The sequence below is a fragment of the Equus przewalskii genome, chromosome 27, assembly GCF_037783145.1.
Source record: "Equus przewalskii isolate Varuska chromosome 27, EquPr2, whole genome shotgun sequence".
In the NCBI taxonomy this organism is placed as follows: domain Eukaryota; kingdom Metazoa; phylum Chordata; class Mammalia; order Perissodactyla; family Equidae; genus Equus; species Equus przewalskii.
This window is the reverse complement of record NC_091857.1, coordinates 29,794,153-29,812,349: the sequence shown is the minus strand read 5'-3', so window position 1 is coordinate 29,812,349 and position 18,197 is coordinate 29,794,153. Positions and strand designations below refer to the sequence as shown.

General features: G+C 43.9%; 1 protein-coding gene across 9 annotated transcripts in view; it reads right to left on the bottom strand.

The window, feature by feature from the left end:
• LOC103549136 (interleukin-10 receptor subunit beta) overlaps positions 1–18,197 on the bottom strand; it is an 87,163-nt gene that overhangs the window by 44,252 nt on the left and 24,714 nt on the right. For 5 of the 9 annotated variants that reach the window (XM_070597719.1, XM_070597716.1, XM_008517289.2 and 2 more), the window contains one exon: positions 136–227. In XM_070597719.1, coding sequence (XP_070453820.1) covers positions 136–190 — 55 coding nt within the window. In that variant the 5' untranslated portion in view covers positions 191–227. Of the gene's footprint in view, positions 1–135; positions 228–9,491; positions 9,780–18,197 lie in introns of those variants that run through there. The other 4 variants (XM_070597720.1, XM_070597718.1, XM_070597721.1 and 1 more) reach the window with 4 other exon arrangements.

Sequence of the window (18,197 nt, the reverse complement as noted above, 5' to 3'; positions counted from 1 at the left end):
CAGGCTTTCTATCTATGTTCCATTTGGTTCTTGACATTGGGCAGGCTGATACTGTGTCCTCCAGTGAGGGAAATCAACCTCTACTCCCCAACAGGGCTTGCTCCTACAAGAGCTAGGATGAAAAGTAACACTTACCCACAGGATACAAATTTAGTGGTCTAATCGCCAAGGCATTCTGGCTCAGAAGCATCTTTGTTACTTTATAAGTCTTGTCTTTACTGTTACATCTGAAAGGAAATCAGTATCAGGTGATCAAAATTCTGAAGTGTCTAATTAAATTGCAAAGGTAAAAATGGACAAAAACAAGACAACGAAAGACCAGCAGGAAATTTTTGGTACCAGGCTTTCTCTGCCCTTCTGGGAGCTGGACCATTTACCCCATTTACACAGAGCCTACTCCAGCTTCTGGGGCCAATTCCCTATCTAGTCAGGGAGAAATTTTAAATTTCACTTTTGAACAGGTAACGCAGTCATTTGGTTCCAACATTTTAAACGTACAAAAAAGGAAATAGTGAAGAGTCTTGCTCCCTTCAGAAAATATTTTTATTATTGTTATTATTTTTTTTCTTCTTTTTCAAAGATTGCCACCTGGGCTAACAACTGTTGCCAATCTTTTTTTTTTTTTTTCTGCCTTATCTCCCCAAGCGCCCCCCCCCCCCCCCGTACACAGTTGTATATCTTAGTTGCATGTCCTTCTAGTTGTGGGATGTGGGACACCGTTTCAACGCGGCCTGACGAGCAGTGCCATGTCCGTGCCCAGGATCCGAACCCTGGGCCGCCGCAGCGGAGCGCGCGAACTTAACCACTTGGCCATGGAGCCGGCCCCTTATTATTTTTTGTGTGTGTAGGTACTTCAGAATATCTTTATGCTTAAGCAAAAACAAACATATATTCTTATTTCCCCCCTTCTTTACATAAGCGGTAGTATATATATTTGCTGTCCAAGCCCTGCTTTTTCCACTTATAAATATTTTTAGGAGATCTTTCTACATAAGCATCAAAGAGAATTTCCTTGTTTTTTTTAAACAGTTGTATGGTCTACTCTACGGGCATACTATCGTTTATATAAGCAGTCCCTACGATGGACATTTGAGTGACTTCCGATCTTATCTGCAATGAATTATCTTGGACATGAGTCACTCTGCATCTGTGCAAGTAAATATAGGAAAACTTTCCAGAAGTGGGATTCCTAGGCAAAAGGGCATATCAGTTAGGGTCCCAGGAGGAAAGAGCACATTCAAGTTAGTGTATTTTGAGGAAGATTTTAATAAGGGGCTATTTGTGAACGTGCGAACAGGATGTAGGCAAACCATAACGAAGAGTGTAGTTCCTGGAGCTAACAGCTGTGGGGGCTGTCACCATCCTGGGCTGGAAGGGGCCAGGGCAAGGTGCCAACACTGGAATTCGGAAGGAGAGAATCCTGTGTGAGGAGCTACGATGCAAGCCAGCCTCAGACAGCCCAAGGTGACTGTGCAGGCAGGGGGCTGGGTGGGTGGGGGGGGAATATCCCTCCATCTTCCCTCCCTTCTCTTACTTGGGGTTCCCTGTTGGCTGAACCCAACCAGATGTCACAGGACAAGGGTGCTGGGGGCTGTCCCCATATAAGACGGATCCCAGGGCAAAGTAAAGAGTGGAGAAGGTGGAGGCTGGGTCTGGAGGGGCAGACGGAAGACAGCTGGCACAAAGCGGTCATGCAGCTGTAATTTTCACAGAAACGACCACACTCCCGCCCTCAAGACTTTACTGAATTATGCAACCGCCTGCAGTGTGCGAGAAGTTTGGCTTCCCCACAGCCTCTTCACAGAGGTTATCATCAAGCTCCTGGAACTTTTACAAATCAAATTCATAAATGAAAAACTGTCTTCAGACTAATGTTAACTGTATTTTGCTTCTTCTGAATGAGATCGCGTGTGTCCTTTTTTGTTAACTGCCCATTTGTATTTTTCCCCATTTTTCTACGGAGTCATTGCTTGTTTTTCTTAATGGTTTGCAGGAACTTTTTAAGTATGAGGGAAACGGGGCTTTTGTGATCTGACTCCCACCTTGTTTTTCTCCTCCCGTTGTCACTTGCCCTTTGATTTGCTTGTGCTGTTTTTTTTTTTCAACCACACGGGTTTCTGAGTTTTCTCTTTTCAGATTTAAAGGCATTTTCTTGCTTAGCACCTGCATTTTGAGTCATAGTTAGAAAGCCTTCCTCACTCTAAGATGAGGGAAGGAATTCTTCAAGAACTTTAAGGAGCCCCCAGTCAGTCTTGTTCTTTCTCTCCCTCAGCTTTTGTCTCCATCCTAGCAGCTGAGTCCTACAGATTCTTGGTGTTTCTCTGCCCCCCAAACACTGGGGCAACATCAAGCCTCAAGTCAAAATGAAAAACAACCACAAACTAGCAGACTTGACTTCGAGCTAAAAATAAATTAAAGGGCCAGTCCCGTGGCCTAGTGGTTAAGTTCATCATGCTCCTCTTTGGCGGCCCGGGTTTGGTTCCTGGGCACAGACCTACACTGCTCGTTGGCCACCGTGCTGTGCAACCCGTATACAAAATAGAGGAAGACTGGCACAGATGCTAGCTCAGGGAGAATCTTCCTCAAGCAAAACAAAGAGGAAGATTGGCAACAGATGTTAGCTTGGGGTGAATCTTCCTCAACAAAACAAAACAAAAAACAAGTTAAAAAGTCCTCCTGACTATCACGATAACAGATAGCATCAGGATATTCTAGAGAAATCCAAGATTCCAAGACAAAGTGGCCATCCGCGCTGAAGGCGCCACCACCCATGAGATATCTAGGCACCTCTGCCCACAACCTATGCCATCATACTGCACCCATTTAGAACATCTACGGAGATATCTCTGTGATATGTCATCTCCCACCATGACCCCCGGGCAGAGGGCTTGCATGGTTGTGGACATTCCCTGGGTGCTGGGTGCACCTAGGTTATAGGATGCCACGTTGGGGGTGATTCCCTTATACTTGAACATCTGCCCTGTGGCCTCCGGTCCCTTTGTTTTGTTCTGAAGATGGCACATCTTCGCCTTTGTTCTGCATCTCCAGAACACTCGGTCCCTCCAGTGGCTGAGAAACATAGACACACAATTACGCGATTAGAAATCCCGCTTTCCGCCTCTGGGCCAGGGAATGCCTCCTCCCCCTCTTTGTTCCTGGTGACCCATACTCCACTTCCAACCAGATATCTGGCAAATACATTCTCGCTTGCTTGGGAAATCTAATTTCCCATTTTGGTATTCTGCCTGCAATTGTTAACAAGGCCCCTTAAAACTTTCCCTGACTACAGAAAGATCAGCTTTCCTAAAGCATAGTTCTTGTTACTCTCATCGCTCTAGCCAGGGCCAGCTTCAGCTCCCCAGGGCCCTGCACGCAGAAGGATCCCCCACTTGGTTTGCTGCTCTCCTGTGGCCGTCTTGAAATTCTTAACAATTCTGTCTTTGAGCTTGTGTTTTGCAGTCAAGTCTGATGGACAATGGAACATGCGCCAGGCTTGGAGCCTCAGCACATACTTGGTCTTACTCTCCCCTCCCCTGCAGGATGGGTCCCAGGCCCTGCCTGACCTCTCTTTCTACACCCCATGACTGCTGATGCCCTCCACGTGGGGCGGCAGCTGGGTCACACCATCGGAGAGTCCCATGTTGCCTTGAAGCCCTCCTGGTATGTGTGCAGGGAGGATGGGGGTCAGGCAGGGTGGAAGCTGGCCCTGCCCTGGCCTGGCAGTGCCCCGCCTCGCCCAGGGGCAGTAAGTGGTCTAGTCGGGGTGAGCACTTGGGTCGCCCTTGATCCAAGTACCTAGCAGGTCCAGGAGCAGTGGTTTAAAGACCCTTGGATGCTGCCAGTAGGCTGTGGGGTGGGATGGCAGGTCCTCGGGACGTGGAGACTCAGGGCTCGACTTCTCCAGAGCCCACCTTAGGCTGGGGTGTGGACAGCTCACAGGAGGGGGACCCCAGCATGCTTCAGGCCCAAGTGCATTCATGCATGTCCAGAATCATCAGCGCACAGGGGCCCCAGGAGCCTGTGAAGAGCTGCCCGGGGCCTGAGAGCGTCCCTGTGCAGGAGGGAGTGCTTCGTGGGCTGGCTGTGTGGGTGGTGGACCCTTCCTTCCTCCTTGCCACCTTCCTGAGTCTGGCTGAAGTTTGCTTCTTCTGGCTATTTCGAGGCACCCTCCCCAGATGTGCTATGAAATGAGCAATTCAGTGACTCCCCATATGATCAAATGCTTCTCACATTTGCATTTAGATCTGGTTTTGCACAATAAAAGGAGAATGGTAAAATTCATGCTAAAATTTTTTTTTTTACTTAGAATGACATTAAAAAGCAAATTAAAAAAATGACAAGTGGAGAGACCAAGTATATTTTAGTACCTTCCATGGTACTTTTTCCTGCTTTTTAAACAAGCGGGCCCTGCATTTTTATTTTGCTCTGGGCTCTGCAAGTTCTGTAGCCAGCCCAGCCTGTAGCTCACTGTTGCCTAACAAGGCACCAAGAGCTTTAGGTTGAACGCAAGGCTGTCGTCAGCCTTTCTGGATTCCCCTGGAGTCACTGTCCCACACAAACAAGGGGCTCCGGGCAACGCATCACTCCCTACTGGGTCTTTCCATTTCTCCCTGTGAGCAATCCTTGCCACTGACACCCAAACAAATGTTACTGATTTTCAACGCCCAGCTCAAACAGATACTACCCGGGTGAAGTGATTCTTCTCTGAATTCCAACGCCTCCTAAACAGATAGACAGACAGACAGACAGACAACCCTCATGGAACTCGCTGCCTCCCAGTCTCCCGGTAGAGAGCATAATCGAGTCTTTTCTTCTATCTGGCACGGACTGATGCCTGGCACGTCAGTGGCAGTCAACGAGCAATGAATGAACTCGATTCAGAAATACTACACAAATACAATTATATAATTTTTTCCTGGAAATTAAAAAAAATACAAAAAGGTACAAAGAAGAAAGTAACAATTATCCTTATTTCCTATTGCCCCGGCATCAACCTTTGTTAATATCTTGGCCTATTTGTTTCTAGTCTATTTTTCAAGTATCTTTCTTGTTTCTGTAAAAATTTACATGTTCATGAAAAAATTAAAAATAATGTAGAAAAGTAGAAATCTCAGCATCTAGATATTTCCATCATTAATATTAGGTGAACACAATCTGAGATCTTTTTATACATAAACACTCATACACACAAACACACATACACAAAGTGTTTCTGACTAAATTTAATTTTACTTGGAAAAAAACTGAAGCAAAGGCTGAAGGAGTTGTTGAAATTTAAATAATTTTTCTCCATAAGAAAAACTTTCTGAAATATCCAAGGTTTAAAAGAAAAAAAGATTATGGAAAACATTAGGAAGTTGGAGTCTTATATGCTCACAGAACTTTTTAATTTTAAACCATACTGATTGATCCATGCTTTCAAAGACGAGAGCTTCAGTATTCCCATATTTCCTGCCATCTTCCTCGCCTACTTCCTTATAAGTTTTGGTTCTTTGTGTCTAGATTTATATAACAATCCCATTTTATTCTACCTACAATTTCCAAAGATTTTTGTAATAATTCTGCATTTAAGCAAGTGCTCATCCACAGTCGTTTTTATCGCGAGGTCCCCATGCCTCAGTACTTTATTTTGGTTTATCTCTTAATTTGCTATTTGTTGGATTTCTTAATCCAGTAGGTTTTTTTCAAAGAGCGCTCAAGGGTGCTGAATGCTCTCTGTTCTTTCATATTCGACAAGGCCTGCCTACTGGCTCTCAACTTGAAAGACATCCTAGCTGGATGAAATACCCTCTTGGGAAAAGTTTCTTTCCCTTAGAACTGGAGAAGTCTGAGGCCAGCTTGATTTGGTTTTCCCTCCTTTCTGTCTTTTTCTTCTTGGATTCCTAAATAATTCTATTTCTTTGAATTTAAACCATTTAAGATATCTTGGCGCCGAGCATTCCCATAAGAAAATTTCTGCAAAATGGCATGTTCTTTTATCCTACAGTCCATTTTTTCCTCATTTCAATAAAATCTCTTTTATCCTATTTTTATTTGCATTTTCTATCCCATTTGTTGGCTTCTCCATATCAGGGATCTCAATTATCCTATGCTTGATTGTGCTTGGTCTGTCTTCCACACCAGATTTTTTTTTGTGTATGTGAAGAAGATTGGCTCTGAGCAAACATCTGTTGCCATTCTGCCTGTATTTTGCATGTGGGTTGCTGCCACAGCATGGCTTGATGATCGGTGTGTAGGTCTGCACCCAGGATCCGAACCTGGGAAACCTGGGCTGCTAAAGCAGAGTGCGTGAACCAACCACTATGACACCTGGCCAGCCCCTTACATCAGATTCTTTCTAGTAGGCCTAAGCTTTGCCTCTTTTCATCTTCATTTACTGGGCTTAAATCAAGCTTTTCCTCTATTAAAACATTTTTATTTTCGGTAGCATCTATTTTACTCTTTCCTCTTATTTCTTCTCTAATTATGTTTCTACGGTCTTCAATTTATTGCCTTAAGTCTGCAATCTCCCTTTTCATCTCAATTTAAAAATTGTTCTCATCTTTGAGTTTATTTTATGGAATTCATACTTTTATCAAGTTGTTGTAGGATATTAGGCTAGCATAAGGAATTTCCTTTGCTCCAAGCGCAACTTTTCTTTTTAGTAAGGCTCCTTGCAAGCTACGTTGTTCTTTCCTTTCCTTTTGTTCTTTCTTTTTCCCCCCACACCATTTCTGTTGACCTTGCTCATACTTGGATGGCTTTGTCACTGGTTACTGTGATACACTGGAATGAAATCTTGACCTCCTTTTCACAACTGTACCTGATTCCAGTTTGTTCTGTAAAGACTGGGCAGTTTCCCAGCCCAGAGGACCAGTGTTGGGCTGGGGGAGCTAAGTCAAGGGAGTGCACAGTATGTCAGGATACTGGGCCCTGCTCTCTTCGGGAAAATTTTGTTAAGCATCCTATAGGCAAGTCCACTGCCTCTGGTGGAGAGGTGAGGGCTGGTTAACCACCGGGCCTTTGGGTGGTTCTCCTGATGGTGGCGTTGGCTTTCTCTGCTCCCACCCAGCCCAGCTGACTTTGCCCATCTCACTTGCCTCCAACCAGCATGAAGAGCCCACTTACTCCTCCTTTGTCAGAAAATGAAAAGCTAAGTAAACTAAGATTTGGTTTCCTTACTTCCTGTTTATTAGGGAGGATTTTCAAGATTTTTGCTGACTCACCAGTATAGATTCTGGTGGTTGGGCACACTGATATTTTAAATATATTTTTAAAACCTCATAATTCAAACAACAACAACACTGCTTAAGAACAACTCTCCCATGCACCCATTTGTAAAACCTTGGCATGTGGGGAAACTAAACATACTCATTTTCCTGCTGGCTTATTTTCAGCGGGTCTGAACTCCTCCCAGCACAACATCTCCCTTCTTCTCTCCTTTGTTTTCTCTTTTCTCCACTTCTCATCACTCTTCCTTCGGCCAACCTGCTCTCCCAACTACTTTTCCTTTATGCTTCCTGAATTGCAGACCACCAGTTTCATTCTTCCAAGGAATGAAAAATTCTAAGGGAGAAGTCCTGGCAAGCTCTGCTCTAGCTCAGATTAGAATTCACAAATTACAAAACGCACATTTCCTTCTTCCATTTGAACATCTCTGAAATCAGAATGCTTCGTCCAGTGGCATGACATAGTGCCGCGGACAGTGTATTTTCTTACTTGGTTACAGAAAATAAAAGTGCGTCTTCTACTCGATGGCATTTTAGTTTTGGTAAAATATGATAACTGATAGTCAAAGAATATACTACATGCCATTGACTCTTTGATAGTCGGAAGGTTTATAAACGTAACAGGAAAATGAGGCCAATGTGGCTCTCTGTGTGCAAGCAGGAGGAATGGAATACATATTTTAATAAAAGTTTCCCTTCTGAGATAGAACCTCTGGGGCTATGGTCATTCCAAAAATATATTCTTTTTCCTGAGGAAGATTCACCTTGAGCTGATATCTGTTGCCAGTCTTCCTCTTTTCTCCTTAATGTGAGCTGCTGCCACAGCATGGCCACTGACAGAGGAGGGGTGTGGTTCCAAGCCAGGAATGAACCCGGGCTGCCAAATTGGAGAGCCCGGAACTTTAACCACTAGGCCATGGGAGCTGGCCCTAACTTTTTTTTTTAAGACAAATGATCATTTGTCAAATCACAGGAACCAAGTCTCAGGCAGCTTGTCTTTAACTTCTAAGTAGGTACGTGAGAAACTTTAGAGAAAATACAGTTAAAAGAGCCATGCATATATTGATAATCTAAAATCGAAAAGCAACCTGTAAATTACAGAATTTACAAGTTCAAGCCATTTCCTGAGACAAAGAGGTCAAACCTTATCAACGATGCCCATATTGCTAGGAAAGAGTACCAGACATTTTCTTTACAGCATATTTTGGCACGCCCTGCGCTCCCACTCTTTCCTCCCTAAGCCTGAACAGACGGAGAGGGCTGGGTACTTAAAAATCTTGCCAAGGGGTGGGACAGCCTGTGGATCTTAGTCCTCAGGGTAAGTTAGAATGACATCCGTGGGACGGGCCGGACTGTCCCCCTCCCCCTTCCTCCCGCGCCTGCCTCTGCACCTCCCACCTCGTCCCGCTTAGATCTGACCCTCAGGCACGTTATATTAGTTTCTAAGACTTCTTGCCAAAACGAAAGCAAGGAAATAAAACAAATATTGAAAGAAGAGGAGGCGGGATACTTAGAGTTTCTCAGTAATGCCATCTCTAGCCGGTGGATCGAACCGTAGCTAGGTTTAACTGGCGGATGGGCTTGGGGTTGAAACATAAGCGCCGACTCGCACCCAGTTCCCCATGCCCTCCTGACCCTGGAGCGGAGTCCACTCCTCTGCCGCCGCGACGATGTCCCCTTGCCCTCTCCACCCTCCAGCATCCAAGCGATGGCTCTGGAAGGACATGGGGCACTCCAGCCCCGGCCGCCCCTCTGACCCTCTCCCGCACGGGAACAAAGGACGGTTAATTCCGGGGGTTCTCTTGGAGGGCGGGCGGAAAGCCCCGAACCGGAGGGCCCGAGCGAGTAACCCAGTTTTGCAAGGCGGAGAGGATCTTGAGGATGTGACCCTCAAATTCGCAACAGCTAACATCTTGCAGCGGCCAGTGGTCGGGCGTCCCGGGCATCCTCGGTGGGGACGGCGGTGCCGGGCGGCGCAGGGCTGAGAGCCAAGAAAGAGGGCTTCCAGGAGGGTCGATGGGTGGAGGAGGCCTGCGCGCGGCCCGGGGCAGCGCGGCCGCGGAGTCGGCGGGCGGAGGCCCTTGAAGCCCCGCACGGCCGCGGGGCGGGGGGCGCGCCCGGGAGGGGGCAGCGGCGCGCGAGCCGGGGACGCGGGCCGGAGGACAGGCGGGAGGGGCGGAGTCGGGGAGGAGGATTCCGGGAAACGGCCGCAGCTGGCGGCGGTGGCCGGGGATCATCCGCACTGGCGGTCCCCAACCCCCGTCCCCGCCATCCCCGAGTTACCTTGGCAGTTTCGCCTCACCGCTGCCCCCAGGGGTGCTAGCCTCGGGCCCCCCGGGAGCCGGGCTCTGCCGGCGCCCCTCCGCACCCGGGTTCGGCGCTCGCGGCCAGGATGCGCGCTGCTGGCGGCCCCTCCGGCCGACGGGGGGCAAAGGCGGGCAGAGCGGCCGGTGGTGGCCCGCGGACGCCGCTCGGGAGGGCTCGACCGCCGGGTCCCCTCCCCGCGGGTGAACCAAGTGCCCAACGCGAGTGCGCGCGCCGAGCGCCGGGCTCCGCCAGCCTCCGGGCCCGCGGGTGGGGGGCGGGCCGGGGGCGGGCCGGGGGCGGGGCCACCAGATCCAGCAATTAGTGTTTATTGAGTTGATCCCTTAGCACCCCGACCCCGGCCCCATGTAACCTGCGCAGGGGGAGAAAGAAGGGATTTGGCCTGTTCATCTACAAACAGTATCTTCAGGGGCTAGAAGAGTGCTTGCTCTTAGAACAATGCCTGGCACCTTTTATTAACTCAATAAAAGTGTGTTGAATATGTGAATGGAGTCTCTCCTGGTTCCCCCACTTACTGGTTGCTATATAAAGCGCTCCCATCGTAATTCTCCAGTCAATAAAACAGGGATAAAAATAGCTACTATTGAGTTGTAAAGGCTGGTATACTTCCAGGCTCTAGCAAGCCTTTGTAAATATTGACCCCCTTCTCTGTGGGTCTTTCCCCCAGTCCCCCACTCATCAATATGTTCGGAGTAGGTGAAGAAAAGACACGTTAGTCCGTCGTTATCTTGTTTACCTATTATTTATATCCTGTCAACTTCCAGAGTAGAATATGAGGTAGCTTTCAGTAAAATGTATGCATATTTTAAACATTAAAGCTACTAAAATGGAAATGTTAAAATACTTTTCAAGGAGAGAAAAGAAATACGCTAACCACCTAGGTTATCCTAATGGAGCATTCCATCTCACTCAATTTTCTGGCTTCTGAGGAAAGGAAGGAGGAGGAGCTTTCATACTTTTTGTAGATGAAAAAAGGAACATTTTCATCTATTGAGTCAACTGCCATTTGCTGACCCCCGGTTGTACCATAAGCACACAGGTGGTCATGAGAGGATGTCAGTCTGCGACACATGTTCCCTCAGTTTTCAAGAGCAGCGGAATTCTCACCAGCCCCACAAGATCTGAAGGGAACTCATCACAGGGTCCTGCTCCTCACAAAAGACGTTCAACATTGAAAATATTTTCAGCAGCAGTTTAGAGAAGCTGCAGAAATAGTCTCTGAAAGTGGGGGAAAGCCCCTGCCAAACTCCATGTGCTGCAGGCCCCCTTTTATATAAATGTATATATTATAAATAGAAATATATCAAAATGTTAACTATGATTAATTGCAGGTTGGGCCATTATAGGTAATTTTTAATTTTCTTCTTTTTACTTCCCCAATTTTTGTAGTAAATATTTTCACTTATATAATCAGGAAAGAGATTTTAAAAAGCAAATGCAGCCTGCTCCAAGATGTAAACAGTTTAGAAGTTGTCACTCCCCTCCTCGCAACAAGAGAAAAGCTGAACTAACTGAAAATCAATGACTCTTCTTAGAGCCATCAGTGAATGGAGGTCACAGGGAAAACAGCAGCCCCGAAAACTGGAGAGACAAACAAATGCAAGGATTCAGTGTACAGGGAGTGGAAGCTTCTGGAACTCGAGGAAAACTTAACCTGTGCTTGACTCATTGCTGGAGACTGAGCATGGACTAGCGTGAGAGTTAAAACTCCCAGAGGCCAAGTCTTAGTGAGGCTGTCTCCTTTTCCTCAGCTTTCCTCCCAGGTGCCCCCACCAGGTTCTCCTGGTGAACCCCAGAGAAAACTTCTCTCCTGTTTGGCCAGGCGAAGGGGAAAAGTAACCATTCTGAAATACACTCAGGGTGTTCTGTGGCAAAAGCCTGCCTTCCAGGGGAATTATGCTGCCAGAGCATAATCTGACCTAGCTGGAGGGCAATTAGACGGCTCAGCCCCCTCTAGTTTACTTGTCTGTTGTGAGGGGAAGTATGAAAAGGAGGGGGGCTAAGAAACTCCTCTGAGGATCTCAGGTCCATTCAAAACAAACTCTGAGGTTGAATCACAGCTTATAGAATGCTCCCTTCCACAATACCTTCCCATCGCATCCACGTGACTCTAGTGTAATAACAGCAGATTACCACTCCGTTTAAGAGAGAGTTTCTAGGGAAACCCAAAGACAATAGCGGAGACAAAAAAGAGGACACTAGATGGAATCAAAGCCTCTGACACCTACAGGCACAGCAAACATTAAACACAGCCTAACTCTTAGTCGGATAAACATAGCACCTCACACTAAAGGATTATTTACTTCAGCTCCTGTTATCTGATACATCTTGACCAGCTTTCAACAGAAGTATAGTGTATCCTAAATGGCAGGAAAAAACACAATCTAAAGAGACAAAGGAAGCTTGAGAACAAGACTAAGATGTGGCAGAGAATTTGGAACGATCAGACTAGGGATGTAAAATCCTCATGATTAATATGGTGAGGGTTCTGTAGTCTCATAGACAGTTACTTGGTCTTTGCCCTCAGTTCTTGACACAGAGCTCCTAAATCCCTTGTAGTTTCCTGAGCAATAGGGGTGATAAGAGCATCTTTTGTTCTAATGAGGTGACACTTGGTAGACCCCTACATAGCTTCAGGATGAGGACAGGTTGCCAGAAAGACAAACCTTATAATCAATGAGGACTCGAACTTTCAGTCCCCACCCCCCAACCTCTGGGGATGGGAGGAGGGCTGGAGACTGAGTTAATAGTCAATCATGCCTACATGATGAAACCTCCATACGCACCACTAAACAGCAGGATTTGGAGAGTTTCTGGTTTGGTGAACGCATTGAGACACTGGGAGGGTGACCCCGTTGGAGAGGACAGAGAATTTCTGTGCCCCTCCTGTCTGTCCCATGCCCTATGAATCTCTTCCATTGGGCTGTTCCCGAGTTGTATCCTTTATAATAAACCATTAATAGTAAGTAAAGCACTTTCCTGAGTTCTGCGAGCCATTCTAGCAAATTATTGAACCTGAGGAGGGGGTCATGGGAACCCCCGACTTTGTGGTCAAGTTGGAGAGAAGTGTGAGTAACCTGGGGACCCAGTATTTGTGACTCGTGTCTGAAGTGAGGGCAGCCTTGTGGGATTGAGCCCTGAAACCTGTGAAGTTGACACTAATTCAAGGTAGGCAGTGTCAGAATTGAGTTGAATTCTAGAATACCCAATTGGTGTTAGAATTGGTTGATATCAAGAGGAAAAATAACTTCTCAGGTTCTAATGGAAGAGTGGATAACTAGCAAGAACAGATAAGCAATGTAAGTAGAGAGATGAAAATTCTAAGAAAGAATCAAAAGGAAATGCTAGAAGTAAAAAATACTTTAACAGAAATGAATACTTTTGATGAGTTCATCAGTAGACTGGGCACAGCTGAGGAAAGAATAGGTGAGCTTGAAGATATGTCAATAGAAAATCCCCATACTAATAAAGAGAAAAGGATGAAAGAAAAAAAGGAACAGGATATTCAAGAACTGTGGGACAATTACAAAAGGTGGAACATATACACAATAGGAATGTCAGAAGCAGAAGGAGGTAAGAAAGGAGCAGAAGAAATCTCTGGCAATAATGGCTGAGAATTTTCCAAAATTTTAATGAGGGGCACCAAACCATGGATCCAGGAAGCTCAGAAAATATTAAGCAGAATAAATACCAAAAACTACACCTAGGCATTCTATATTCAAACTACAGAATACCAAAGACAAAGAGAAAAGTTTAAAAGAATCCAGAAGAAAGAAACACCTTACCTACACAAAAAAGGATAAGAATTACATCCAACTTCTCTTTAGAAACCGTGCAAGCAGGAAGAGAGTGGAGTGAAATATAAAACCCCCGGCAACCTAGAGTTCTGCATCCAGCAAAATTATTCTTCAAAAGTGAAGGAGAAATAAAAACTTTCTCAGGTCAACAAAAACTGAAGGAATTTGTTGCCAGTAGACATGCCTTACAAGAAATGTTAAAAGAAGTTCTTCAGAAAGGAAAAATGTTAAAAGAGGTTCTTCAATGTACAGATGGCCAACAGACACATGAAAAGATGTTCAACATCACTAATTATTAAGGAAATGCAAATCAAAACTACAATAAGATATCACCTTACACAGGTTAGAATGGCTACAATCACCAAGACAAAAAACAACAAATGTTGGAGAGGATGTGGAGAAAAGCACCTCATACACTGCTGGTGGGAATGCAAACTGGTGCAGCCACTATGGAAAACAGCATGGAGATTTCTCAAGAAGTTAAAAATAGAAATACCATATGACCCAGCTATCCCACTACTGGGTATCTACCCAAAGAACTTAAAATCAGCAATTCAAAGAGACCCATGCACCCCTATGTTCATTGCAGCATTATTTACAATAGCCAAGACATGGAAGCAACCCAAGTGCCCACTGACTGATGAATGGATAAAGAAGATGTGGTATATATATATATATATATATATATACATACACAATGGAATACTACTCAGCCATAAAAAAGACAAAATTGTCCCATTTGCAACAACATGGATGGACCTTGAGGGTATTATGTTAAGTGAAATAAACCAGACAGAGAAAGACAAACACTGCAGGATTTCACTCGTATGTGGAAGATAAACAAACACATGGACAAAGAGAACAGATTAGTGGTTACCAGAGGGGAAGAGGGTTGGGAAGTGGGCAGAAGGGGTAAACGGGCACATATGTATGGTGACTGACAAATAATAATGTACACCTGAAATTTCACAGTTATAAACTATTATGATCTCAATAAGGACAATTTTTTGAAAAAGAAGTTCTTCAGAAAGAAAAAAATAATATAGGCCCAAAACTTGGATTTACATAAAGAAAGGAAGAGTGTTAGAGAAGGAGTAAACGAAGGTGCAGTAAAATCTTTTATGTTCTTATTCTAAATCGATCTAAAAGATTACTTTTCAAAATAATAATGGCAGAAATGTATGGGGTGATTATAGCTTATAGCTAAGTGAAATGTATAATAGTAATTTTATAAGGGATGGGACGGAAGAGCTGGGAATACTCTGTTATAAGGTACGTGTACTATTCATGAAGTGGTATAGTGTTATTTGAAGGTGGATTTAGATTAGTTGTAAATGTACATTGAATACTCTAGGGCAATCATTAAAGGTATGTTAAAAAGAAATAGAATGGATGTACTTACTGAGGAGAGAAAAAGCAATCATATAAAATGCTAGTTAAAACCAGAGAAGGCAGGGGGCTGGCCCAGTGGTGCAGTGGTTAAGTTCGTGCACTCTGCTTCGGGGCCTGGGGTTCACCAGTTCGGATTTAGGCACGGACCTATGCACTGCTTATCAAGCCATGCTGTGGCAGGCATCCCACATGTAAAGTAGAGGAAGATGGGCACAGATGTTAGCTCAGAGCCAGTCTTCCTCAGCAAAAAGAGGAGGATTGGTGATGGATGTTAGCTTGGGCCTAATCTTCCTAAAAAAAGAAAAACAACAACCAGAGAAGGCAGAAAAAAGAGTAGAAGATAAAAAAAGAAACAAAGAACAAGTGTAATGAATAGAAAACAGTTACAAGTATGGTAGATATTAATCCGACTATATCAATAATAACTTTAAGTGTAAATGGTCTAAATATGTCAATTGAAAGACAGAGACTGACAGAGTGGATAAAAAACAAGACCCAACTGTAAGTTGTCTGCAAGAAACCCACTTTAAATCTAAGACACAGATTGATTAAATGTAGAAGGATAGGGAAATATAGGATATGCTAACATTAGTCAAAAGAAAGCCGAAATAACTATGTTAATGTCAGACAAGCAAATTTCAGAACAAAGAAGATTATCAGGGATAAAGAGGACATTATGTGATGATAAAGGGGTCAATTCTCCAAGAAAACACAACAATCCTTAATGTGTATGTGCCTAACAACAAAGTGTCAAAATATGTGAGGCAAAAATTGATAGAACTGCAAGAAAAAAAAGACAAATCTGTGATTATAGTTGGAGGCTTCAATAGTCCTTTACCAGTAATTGACAAATCCAGCAGGCAGAAAATCAATAAAGATACAGTTGAGCTGACCAATACCATCAGTCAACTTAATCTAATTGACATTTACAGAATACTGCATCCCACGATGGCAAGCTTCCAAGCTCAAATGGAACATTCACAAAAATAGACCACATTCTGGGCTATAAAACAGAGCTGAATGGGGCCAGCCCAGCGGTGTAGTGGTTAAGTTCATGAGCTCCATTTCAGTGGCCCAAGGTTCGCCAGTTTGGATCCTGGGCGCAGACCTATGTACCGCTTGTCAAGCCAGGCTGTGCAGGTGTCCCACATATAAAGTAGAGGAGGATGGGAATGAATGTTAGCTCAGGGCTAATCTTCCTCAAAAAACAAAAACAAAAACAAAAACAAAAAAACACACATCTTAACAAATTTGAAATAATAGAAATCACATGAAGTATCCAATCAGATCACAAGGGAATTAAACTAAGAATCAATAACAGAAAGATAGCTAGAAAATCCTCCAAATTTGGAGATTAAACAACACACTTCTAAATAACACATAAGTCAAAGAAGAAGTCTTAAGAGGAATTTAAAAACATTTCAACTAAATGAAAGTAAAAACATAACATCAAAATTTGTGGGAAGCAGTGAAAACAGTGCTTAGAGGGAAATTTATAGCATTGAGTGCTTATATTAAAAAAGAAGAGGGGCCGGCCTGGTGATACAGTGGTTAAGTTCACGTGCTCCACTTTGGCAGCCCAGGGATCATAGGTTGGGATCCCAAGTATGGACCTACACACTGCTTATCGAACCATGCTGTGGCAGGTGTCCCACATATAAAGTAGAGGAAGATGGGCACAGATATTAGCTCAGGGCTATTCTTCCTCAAGAAAAAAAACAACCAAACAAACAAAAACAAAAAGAAGAAAGACCTAAAATCAATAATCTAAGCTTCCATCTTAGGAAACTAAAGAAAGAAAAGCAATATAGATTTAAAGCAAGCTGAAGAAAAGAATTAATAAAAATTAGAAAGGAAACCAAAGGAATCGAAAACAAGAAATCAATAGAGAAAATCGATAAAACCAAAAACTGGTTTCTTGAAAAGAGAAATAAAATTGATAAACCTCTAGTCAGGCTAACCAAGAAAAAGAGAGAGAAGACACAGATTACTAATATCAGGAATAAAAGAGGGGCCATTACTACTGATCCCATGGACATTAAAGGGATAATAAAGGAAAATTATGAACAACTTTATGCCCACAAATCTGATAACTTCGATGAAATGGATCAATTTCTTGAAGGACACGATCTATCAAAACTCACACAAAGAGAAATAATCAGAATCATCCCATATCTATTAAAGAAATTGAGGGGCCGGCCCCGTGGCCGACTGGTTAAGTTCGTGTGCTCTGCTTTGGCGGCCCAGAGTTTAAACATGGTTCGCTGGTTCCGATCCTGGGCGTGGACATGACACGGCTTGTCAGGCCATGTTGAGGCAGCATCCCACATGCCACAACTAGAAGGACCTGAGACTAGGATATACAACAATGTACGGAGGGGGATTTGGGGAGATAAACCAGAAAAAGAAAAAAAGAAGATTAGCAACAGTTGTTAGCTCAGGTGCTAATCTTACAAAAAAAAAAAAAAAAGAAATTGAATCAACAATTGATAACCTTCCAAAACAGAGGAATTAATCGCAAATTAAAACAATAATGAGGTACCACCAAAAACCTATTAGAATGGCAAAAATCCAGAACACTGACAACATCAATTGCTGGTGAGGATGTGGGGCAACAGGAATGCTCATTGCTTCTTGGTGGAAATGTGACATGGTACAGCCATTTCGGAAGAGAGTTTGGCAGTTTCTTACAAAGTTAAACATACTGTTATCATATGATCCAGCAGCCGTGCACTTACTGCAGTGAATTGAAAACTTGTGTTCACGCAGATACCTGCACACAAATGTCTATAGCAGCTTTATTCTTAATTGCCCCAAACTGGAAGCAACCGAGATTTCCTTCAACAGGTGAATGGATTCCCAAACTGTGCCACATCCATACAACGAAATATTATTCAGTAATAAAGAGCAATGAACTGTCAAGACGCAAAGACTTGGAGAAACCTTAAACGGATATTGCTAAATGGAAAGAGTCAGTCTGAAAAGGCTACCTACTGTACGATTCCAGTTACATGGCATTTTGGAAAAGGTGAAACTACAGACACAGTAAAAAGATCAGTGGATTCCAGGGTTTTGGTGTGAAGAGGGTAGGAATGAGTAAGTGGAAGAGGGGATTTTTAGGGCGGTGAAACTATTCTGTAATGGTGGATATATGACATTATGCATTTGTCAAAGTCCATAGAACTGTATACATAAAGAATGAGCCCTAATGGAAACTAAAGACTTCAGTTAATAATAATGTATCAATATTGGCTCATGGATTGTCACAAATGTATCACACTATGCAAGGTGTTGACAATAGAGGAAATGTGGTGGAGAAGGGGTGTATGGGAAATCTGGGTACTACATGCCCTATTTTTCCATAAATAAAGTCCACTATATTTTTAAAAATTCACATTTGTTCACTCTGAAATATTTATTGAGGACCCACCCATGCCAAGCACTGTTGTGGGTTTTGGAGATAGTTCAGTATGTG